Source organism: Arachis ipaensis, chromosome B02 (genome assembly GCF_000816755.2).
Source record: "Arachis ipaensis cultivar K30076 chromosome B02, Araip1.1, whole genome shotgun sequence".
Lineage (NCBI taxonomy): Eukaryota > Viridiplantae > Streptophyta > Magnoliopsida > Fabales > Fabaceae > Arachis > Arachis ipaensis.
In genome coordinates, this window is record NC_029786.2 from 19,536,390 (window position 1) to 19,547,173 (window position 10,784).

Genomic DNA, 10,784 nt, shown 5'->3' on the forward strand with positions numbered 1-10,784 from the left:
ATCTAAATTTTGAAAAGCACAAAAAATATTTTTTTTGAATTATATAAATCGAAAGAGATTTAAAAAAGTTGTGTAATAATCCTTTTTATGTCACCATTATATATATATTTTGGTAGAGTTTAGTTCAGACAAGGGCTCATGATCCCCCAAATTTTTTATAAAAAATTTAGTAGTATTTTTTTTAAAAGATAAAAAATAGTTCAATTGACTTAAATACTTTACTATGACTTAAATTATCTAATAAATTTAATAAACAGCACTCTCTCTATCTTTAAGTTCAAATATAAAAAATAGATATTTTTATTTATTTAATTTAATATTATTTTATATTTTACTATTTATTTAATTTAATTTTTTATATAATAAAAAATAATAGAATATTCAATAAGTATTAATATTATTGTATTTGTATAAATTGATAAAAAAATTCAATAAATATTATAAATTTTAATATTTGTCCTTCTAACTTCTTCTTTATATATTTTATAGGATATATATTCAAATTTTATATAAAATAATAATAAAAAATAAAAAATTGATACATTTTTTAAGAGGAAGGCTAATATTTAAGAAGGAGAACATATAACTTTTATAATATCAACACCTGTAGATAGTTCTTCTACTTTAATGAATCACGAAGAAAGTGAAATATAACCTTCAAAAGTTCAAAAAGTTACATCTGATGACATATATATATATATATATATATATATATATATATATATATATATATATATAAACTATTATTATTATTATCGAGGAAAAGTATCAAACTATTTTTTTTCTTTTTTGAAAACAAGAGCTCAACACAATAAAGTGGAGCAAAAAGAACTAGCAATACACCATAAACCTACTAAAAGAACTAGAAAACCACCACAAGCCTACTGCAAACAGTAACATAATAGGTCCCGGTGTCATCTTCGGCATAGCCATCAACAACCCAGGGAATCAACACCTTTCCGTTCATTAATGCTAGTCGCAGACATGTGGATAACTTGTGCAACATCTTTGCTTTGATTCTGGAAGATCCGCCTATTCCTTTCCAACCAAATATTCCAAATAATTGCGCTAAAACACCTTAGTCGCTGCTTTCGAGCCTCCGTACTCCTTGGTTCCTCTGTCCAACTTAGAAAATGCTCTTTCATCGTACCCGGACAAGACCATTGGTATCCAAGTCCTGATTTCCAAGCACTCCACACCTGCCAAGTAAATGCACAGCCTAGAAACAAGTGATGTACCCATTCCACATCATTATTGCATAAAACACATACGTTATCTTCCTGTCTAATAATGCCAAACCGACTCAATCTATCCTTTGTATTCACCCTGCCTATCAACACAAACCAAGTAAATAGCTCCACTCTTGGTGGAACCAAACCTTTCCAAATAGTTTTGGTGAAGCTGTAACTGGTTATCCCCTCTGGAAGCATCTCCTCCTGCAACACCTGCACAAATGAGTTAGTTGAAAAAATACCTCGCCTATCATATTTCCACACCACTCTATCCTCTCTGCTATGTATTAAGTTCACAGGTCTCAAAGCCTCATGTAATTGATTCAGAAGCTCCAATTCCCATTGAAAAAGCTCTCGCCTCCATTGGAAGTTCCAAATCCACTCTAACCCATCCCAAAACCCACAATCTCCAATCACAGATCCACATTGGTTTGAGATAGAGAAAAGCCTCGGGAACCGATTCTCTAGAGATCCACACAGTAACCAAACATCCTCCCAAAATCGAGTCCGTCTCCCATCACCAATCTCCATGGATAGGCCCGTAACCATCTTTTCCCTTACATGGTCATTCATGAATTGAAGCTGGCAAACGTCTTTCCATGGCCCTCCTTTCCTAGGTAGCACTTGAGTTAACAGAAGTTCATTGGGATTCAGATTATTACACGAACATACCACCTTTTTCCACAGCGGGCATTCTTCCTTAGCAAACCGCCACCACCACTTAAACAACAGAGCTGTATTGCGAATCATAGCATCACCAACTCCCAAGCCGCCGAGTTTCTTAGGAGCCTGCACCATTTCCCATCTAACTAAAGCCACACCATGCCCACCATCTTCCTTACTCCACAGAAACCTTCTCTGCAATGTGATTAATTTCTCAGCAACAGCTTTCGGCATCTTGAACAAACTCAGATAATATATTGGTAGACTATTTAGGACTGACTTGATCAACACCAATTTTCCAGCTTTGGTTAGTACCTGAGCTTTCCACAGACTGAGTTTCTCCTCCACTCTGTCTATAATAGGCTTCCAAGTCTTCACTAACCTCGGGTTTGCTCCTAGAGGGACTCCTAGGTATTTAACTAGGAGACTTTTCTGCCTGCACCCCAGCAGGTTACACATACGCTGGACCCACTGCTCTTCACAATTAATTGGAATCAAACTGGATTTATCGAAGTTAATACTGAGGCCTGACATCAACTCAAAAGCTCGCAGCAATCGCTTATAATTTCTGATAGTCTCTTCTTCTGGTGGGCAGAACAGAATAGTATCATCCACAAACTGGAGGTGAGACAACTCTATACTATCCCTGCCCACCAGCAACGGTGAGATACGATCGTTCCTGATTGCCTCCCCCACCATACGATGAAGCACATCTACAACTAGAACAAATAAGAAGGGAGAAAGTGGGTCGCCTTGTCTCAAGCCTCTTTCCATTTTGAAGGATTTTGTCGGCGAACCATTTATCAGAACCGATATAGATGCAGTGGACACGCACTCCATTACCCACTCTCTCCATTTTTTCCCAAACCCCATCTTGTACAGCACAATGTCCACAAAGCTCCATTTGACCCTGTCATATGCTTTCTGAAAATCTAACTTGATAATTGCTGCCCTCTTTTTCCTCTGTTTGAGCCATGTAACTGTTTCACACGCGATAAGTGCCCCATCATGTATCTTTCTTCCCTTAACAAATGCACTCTGAGTCTCCCCTACTAAACCTGGCATCACCGATCCCATCCTCCTAACTAGTACCTTCGAGATAACCTTGTAAACACACCCGACCATACTAATAGGCCTCAAGTCTTTGATCTCCTTCGCCCCCACAAACTTCGGTGCCAGCGCCACCCAAGTTATATTGTTGTCTGTCGATAGCCTAGATGTCTGAAAAAATTCCATCACTGCGGTCGTGAATTCAGACCCAATCTCTCCCCAGCATCTTTTGATGAAATTCATGTTGTAGCCATCACAACCTGGCGCCTTAGATGATTCACAATCCCACACAGCCTCTCTAACCTCCTGAGCCGACGGCATCATCTCTAACGTCACAGCATCTTCCTCATCTATCTTACTGACCAGACCATCTCTAAAACCCATCATAGGCGAAGCTTCCTGATGATATAATTTCTTGTAGAACTCTCTGACAGCTATCTTGATTCTCGCTTGATTCCTGACTGTTCTGCCATTTACTACCAGAGCATCAATCCTATTATTACGCCTTCTTGCTGAAGCTATGTTGTGGAAGTATCTTGTATTTTTGTCCATCTCCTTCGCATGTCGTGACCGAGACATCTGTTTCCAGTGTACCTCCTTCCTTACATACCATTGCTCACAAGAAGTAACCAACGCTCTTCTTCTAGCCTCCATCGTGTCATCATACACTCCATTGCTGACCATATCATCAATCCTCTTGATTTCTTCCTCAAACCTTGTAATCTTTTTGTCCATCTCGCCAAAATTTTCCTTATGCCATTTTCCTAGTGGAGTAGTCAACGCCTTCAGTTTTTCTGTGAATTGGATCTCCCCCAAAGCTCTCCATTCTTCTCTAACCATGCTAAGGAACCCCTCATGTGTAAACCATGAATCAAGACTGCGGAACGGCCTTGGATTTCCCCTCTGCTTGTTGTCTTCCACTACTATAGGGCAATGATCTGACAAGCCCCTTGGCCCACCTCGTATCCGAATATCAAACTATTAAACTAAAGTTTGACGAAACTATTCATCATGATCATGTTTTTCTCATAAAGTGAGCATATCAAATATTCGGTGTAGCTTTGAAAACTCACCTTTCATTTCTTGCTTCCATTAATTATGTTTCTCATGTAGTCCTATTCCTCGTGATGCTGCATTTGTTTTAGCAATTACAAATTTTCACTTACACACAAACACAAACACAAGCTAATAAGAGAAGAGTGGTAGTAAACTGAAGAAGAATGAAAATTCAAACAAGGCTCTATAGCTTTCAAAGGCCACATCAGGTGTTGATGTTTCATAGAAAACCCAACAGCAAAGTTATTAGCTCTTCAGTGACACTTGGCAATAATAATGTGAAAAGACGATGTTACCCTTTATCTTCAAGCATTCTGAGGCAGGTTTTTATCAAGTTGAAGAGTAAATTGAAGCAAGCTCTCCGGTGGAAAAGGAGCAATGATACTCCAAACTATACCTATGATCTTCATAGCTATTGGCTCAACTTTGATGATGGTCCTCCTTCAATTCATCATGTCCCATCTAAAGTTTGTTGATCTTTTTTCTTTGTTTTCTTGAGTGATTATTATTATGATGATTAATAATAGTTGATTTACATCTTGTTATTCCATAGTCAAGTGGTGGTAACATACTTTGTTAAATTGCTTAATTGTAAATTGATTTAAACTAGATAATGTTTGTTCAAAAACATCTTTTTCTTTTCTTTTGCTTTGAACCAAGGCATATATATTTTGATTAGTTCTTTGATCATCATGTTTGAACCTCAATTAACTTTTGGAATAGTTTCAAATTGTGGACGGTAGCATCTGCATTAGGCCGCAATTGACGTAGCTTTTCTTCTTTAGGAGGAAACTAGAAGTGCACACATATTTTCTTATTATTATATGATCTATCATCTTGAATTCTTGATGCTAATTATCTCCTTCCAACTGAACACTTAGACGAGGAAACACATCCACGTACTACATTTGATAGGTATCATTTTATATATTGCAATCGATTTTATCTCAAAATTGCTTTTGTAATTGTTTCTTTATATCTTTATATTTATTAGAGTGAGACCCGCGCAATGCGCGGAGAGGTAGATTACTTATATTATAAATAGATTTTAATAAATGTTATATTAAAAATATGTTAGAGAACATATTATAAATAGATTTTGAATTTATTTATTTTTAAAAAAGACATAGGTTATTTATATTAGAGTTATATAAAACTGCATTTTCATTTTTTGTTTTGCATTAATTGCTACACTTTGTCTTTTTCTTACGTTTTTTGTTTGTTTGTAAATAAAAATGTTATATTAAATTTAAGAAATCTTTTACAATTAGTATGAGAAATTAAGAAATGAAGAATAGTAAGAGTCTTAATATGTATAAGTTGTAAAATTTGAATATTTGTAACTGAAATTTTTTATAATTATTATTATTATTATGGCACTTTTAATGTATGTTCATTGCATTTAATTAGTACTTGATGTTTCAATTGAATAATAATAGATAAGAGTTTTTTGTTTTAATTTTTTAAAAACACTTTATTTTACTAAATAGTGATTGGTTGATTTTCATCTTTTGCCAAGTCATTAGAATTGCTGATGTGGCATCATTAGCAAAGAAAAGATGGCTTAAGCTCATTGTGGAGAGAGTTGGTATCAGCTTTTATATATTATAAATAGATAAATAGATAGATAAATAGATAAATAGATAGATAGACAGATAGATTTGGCAAGATTTGAGTGGTGAATTCTAAACTTTTGCCAAATAAGCAATGGTGTTGACATGACGTTAGTAGAAGAAGAGAAATAACTTAGAAGTAATGTGGGTAGACCTAATTTTGGTTGTAAGTGTTGGACAAAACCGTTTAAAAAAGAGGAATACATAAACCTGTGCTACTTGCAATGAGTTCATAATTAAAATATTATTATTTATAACAAATAAATAGGGCCATTAAAAATGATATTGAACAATAGAATGAGAAGAGTAAACGACAAAGTTGAAAATCTTTAGGAAGATATCTAGGACAAATTTTCTACGTTGGCGGCGCCAAATGGTGACGTTAGTCTGAAACCCAGAATCGAGCTCCGACAGAAAAACCGCAACAGGAGGAATGGAGTTTGCCCTGATTCTGCAATTTATGCAATGCGGCTTCACTGGAGATGGACATCGTGATGGACAATTTGTTTTGAGGAAAAAACAATGGCTCATGGGACCAGAAGAGGATGGAGGAAATAGGATCTTGGTACGGAGAGGTGCAAAGAGGAAGAGGGTTTCGAGAAGTATGACAACGGTAATAAGCTCTTTGGTTTTTAGAGTTTTTTTTGGGGTAAATGTTAATTTGTGTTTTTGTTGTTTTAGAAATAAGGATTGATTTGGAAAAAGTTAAGTTGTTAGCTTTTATTGTGTTTTTTAGTTATTTTTTGTGTTTTTTTTATTTGAAAATAAAAGTTGATTTGGCAAGATTTGAGTGGTGGATTCTAAAATTTTGCCAAATAAGCAATGGTGCTGATATGGCATTAGTAGAAAAAGAGAAATAACTTAGAAGTAATATGAGTAAATCTATGTACCTACTTTTATATATTAAGAATAGATGTGTTAAGATAACTACTAAACTAAATAAAAGTTTAATAGACACAATATTTCATCATTATTCTTTCATGCATTTTAGGTGCAAACATTATCCTCATTGTTAATGCAATGCAAACATTATCCCAAGATGAGGCAATTGTTTGTGTACAAATTAAAATAAAGGTCCCCTAGCTGCCCAATATATATTATATTCTCTTGCTTTATTCCCTTGGTTGGATTACTTGCTATATTTTTTATTTTTATTTTTATTTATTTATTTATTTCCCAACAACTTCATTTTAGGTGCAACTGTTGTTGCTTTAATGTGTTAATTTCAAGGAACCAATCAACCAACTGTTTAAAGGGTTATATATTAATTAGTTTAAGATTTGATTGAAAACGTAGATGAATGCAACATTTTTCTTTGAAATAGAAATAAAATCGAATCATAATTAAGTAGTACCTAATTGGTTATATGTAGGAAAACTTATCATCCTTATCTAATAACACCACTTATATTAATGCCTAAAAAGAGAAATGCTAGGAACTATCAGAATTTATTGCATGTTTTTAGTTATTAGTTAATTATTAATATTTAAAAATATGAGATAAAATATATTATTAAATTATTAGACTAAAAAAATTAAATAATAGCCAACACTAAGGTTTAGAAAATCGGACCGGTCATCAAACTGCTCTAGTTACTGGTTTATTGGTTTATTGGTCTAACTGGTTCAACCGGTGGTTCAATCAGAAAAACTGTTTTAGAATATAATAATAAATAAATTATAAATAAACATCCTAAAATATAATTATAGTCTAATATAAAACTTAAAATATCTTCTAAATTTAAAATACTACATGAAATATTATCAACCAAATCCATATGATCTTATCAAACTACAAATTCAAAAGTTAAATAGTAAAAAGAAATATTTAAATATTAAATGCCAACATGAAAAACTTGTTTTAGTGTGTTAAACTATTTTGTAGAAGATTTAAAGTGACAATAAACTAATAAAATGGCACTCTAACTAAAATGTTACTAACAAGACAAGCACTCAGGAACTAAGTAAAATATCCCAACAGTGTAATATACTCGTACTCATAAAAGTGGCAGTCATTTTGTCTATTATCAACATATAATATTTTCAAACACTAGCAACTAATTGAGATAATTCATAATTTCTAACCCATAAAAGAATGATGACAGGAACGGGGAACCACAACACTAGGTGGAATAATAAACACAACCCATTTTTTGCTTGAAATGTAAAGCTTGGAAAATGGATTAGATTTCTTCACTGTGAATTTAAAAATAGAAAGTAGGACTACGAAACTGGAAGTACATAAAATATATATGACTTTAGTGAGGCCTTAGAGGGAACATATCATCATTTGTATCTTGCTGATCATGTTCACTATGGGTAGAAAAGGAGATGGATCTTACAATAACAAAATTTCTCCCAGGTACAGAAAGGGACTTTGAAACCTTGGAACGATCAACATCTTTCTACACAAAAGTTAACAACAGCCATTTGAAAATATAAAACAACATTTGATTTGATTTCTATTTTTAGCATTCAACAACAAACATTACAAAACAGTAACAAGTAATCCATAATTACACTAAACTTGAAATTTCATCAGCAGCAAGTAATCCCTAATCATACTAAACCTGAAATTTCAACAAATATTACAAAATCGCAACAAGTAATCCCTAATCCCTAAAAAAAAATTCCAGTAATGATTTGATTTCCATTTTTAGTAACAGCAAGAAAATTTCAACAAAAATTTCTGGAATTAAAAAAAGAGCAGCATCACAAAATCAGCAAACAGAGCATAAAAGGAAGAGAAGAACGAAAGAAGTGAAAGCAATACCACTAACCTTCGACGGAGACACGGATGGCGACTGGGGAGACGACGCCAGCGGCAACACGGCGGCGAGCTACTCCAAGCCTCGAACAGAGAAGCCACGGAGGACGGGAACAAGGGGGAAGGAAGACACCGAGCTACAAGAGAGGGCCTGGGCTCGGCACAGCTGGAAGGAGGAAGCCGCGGAGGCGCTGACAGCACGGACGACGCGACACTACGGCAGATCCGTTGCAGGGAGAACCTAGGGTTTGGGTTTGCTTCAGAGTTCAGAGGGTCACAGTGATTCACGAAAAGGGGGGGTTGTATTGGGGGAAGGGGGTGAGACGGTTAGTGAATAGTGAGTGAGGCTGAACTATGGGTGTCTTTTTAAAAAAAAAAGAAAAAAGAAAACGGCACCGTTTAATAAGAACCGGCCGGTTACTGGTTCGGTTCAATCGGCCGATTTTCAGCCAGTTCACTGGTTTTATAGCAGTTTGAAAATGAGCGGTTATTAGTAGCGGACCGAACCATATATATCGCTGGTTCTCGGTTCGATCGGTTCGATCGGCCAATTCGGTCCGATTTTCAGAACATTGGCCAAAACTAATAAATTTTAATAGTTTTCTAACATTTCTCTACATAAAATATTACTCAAACTGATAGAAGTTTAATTTTAAGTGTTTTCATCAATATATCTAAGGGCAACACCAAAACTTTGCCAAAAAACTATTTGTGTAACATTGGAATAATAGTGTGATCACAATTCAACTAATTATCATATATCAAATAAGTAGTTGTTATTATAATATGTATTGTTTGATAAATAAATAAGTTTCTTTTATTAAATATTGAGATTTATTTGTTATTAAGTCAATATATAAATACAGAGAGAGTTATGACTATTTAATTGAATTATAATAAAAATTCTTAATTTATTATTATTGGTTTTGTTGTTGACTTGTTATTATTATTATTGTTTCACTTTATCTTTTGATAATTTCAACAGGATGTGTCTGATTAAGTTTATATCACAATCTTAATTTGGGAAGCAGATACGACTCCTCTTTTAAAGAGTAGACTCAACCCAAAATCTATTTAATCAGTACCTTTATTCACTATAAAATAAGCAGAGGATTGCGGTAGCCATTTAGCGTCAGTTTACATAACCACCGCCAAATTAAAAGATTGCAGCGGTTAAGTCGATGGGTTTGTTGAGCGCAGCAAATTTTGTTTTGGCCCCTCCCCCACTAAAGAAAGAGAAATCACTTCATTTTATTTCAGTAGTGAGCCAAGCCCCTTCTCTCCCCTTCTCCAAAACTCAGAACCAAGGTCTGAGAACCCTAGCCTCTCCTCATCGGTTCGTCCGTCCGTCGAGGCATTGCCGCCATCCATCGCACGCAGGGGCTTCTCTTCGTCCGTGGAGCCAATGCGCCCCCATCCCCTTCTCCAATCTTCTTCCTTCATAATTGCGTGTAGCCCTAGCCCCCCACTCCACCTCGCAGCTTCTTCGTGGAGCTTGGCGGCCGTCGTCTTTGTCGTACCTTTTCTCAAGTTCTCCTACCTTTGCTCTGCTTCAGGACTCCGTCTCAACCATCCAGTCGGTCTCTACTTCTGCTTCAGACACTCACTAATTGGGGCTTGTGATTGGAGCTCCTAAGTCTTGAGTTATGCAGGTCAAATGCCCCTGATTTAAGTTTCTAGCTACTGTTTCTCCCCTAATTTAACTCTATTTCATATATTTTTTCTTAAATTTTATTTCTTTTAGGTTTAGCCTGTTGATTTTGGTTGTTTATATTGTTGAATTAAACTTGAATGCTTAACTGTGTAGTGTCCCTGATTTGATTATTTTATATGCCCCTAATTTTGGTTGCTACTCTACTCGTTTTATTTTCTTGTTGCAAGAATGCTTCGCCAGTTTGCACTTGTATGCAGGGGTTCAGGCCTAAGAACCAAGAAGCTTGGAACTTGAGAGATGGGTCTGATGGGTGTGTGAGGAACACGGGTTTGAATTGTTCGACTGACAAGTTCTTGCATCTTGAGAACATGAAGCTGCCGGAGACAAGCAGCGTGTTTATGAATATGAGTATAACACTTGATGAATGTGGCAGTTTGTGTAAGAGGAATTGTTCATGCACTGCATATGCAAACATTGATATCAGAAACGGAGAAACTGGCTATGTTATGTGGATTGGTCAACTCTTTGACATGAATGTCTACCATACGGATGGCCAAGATCTCTATTTAAGATTGGCTGCAGCTGATATAGGTATCTCTCTATTCATCTATTATCTATCTCCCAATGAGGTGTTATAGTTGTAGCAAAAATAATCAAAAGAAAGTGAAACATGATGCATTAACTTATAATGTTAACAGTGCTGATTTGTTTTTAAGAAACGATAATGTTAAGAAAACAAAAAAAAAAAAA

At 35.1% G+C, this 10,784-nt stretch overlaps 1 protein-coding gene across 2 annotated transcripts; it reads left to right on the forward strand.

The window, feature by feature from the left end:
• On the forward strand, positions 9,570-10,715 carry LOC107626918 (S-locus-specific glycoprotein S13). 2 transcript variants are annotated; one of them, XM_021113216.1, is made up of 2 exons: positions 9,570-10,032; positions 10,292-10,715. In XM_021113216.1, exons 1-2 carry the CDS (start codon positions 10,027-10,029, stop codon positions 10,670-10,672), a joined length of 387 nt encoding a protein of 128 aa, XP_020968875.1. In that variant the 5' UTR covers positions 9,570-10,026; the 3' UTR covers positions 10,673-10,715. The 2 variants fall into 2 exon arrangements, with proteins under 2 accessions (XP_020968875.1, XP_020968874.1); XM_021113215.1 differs by having other exon boundaries at positions 9,954-10,032; positions 10,262-10,714.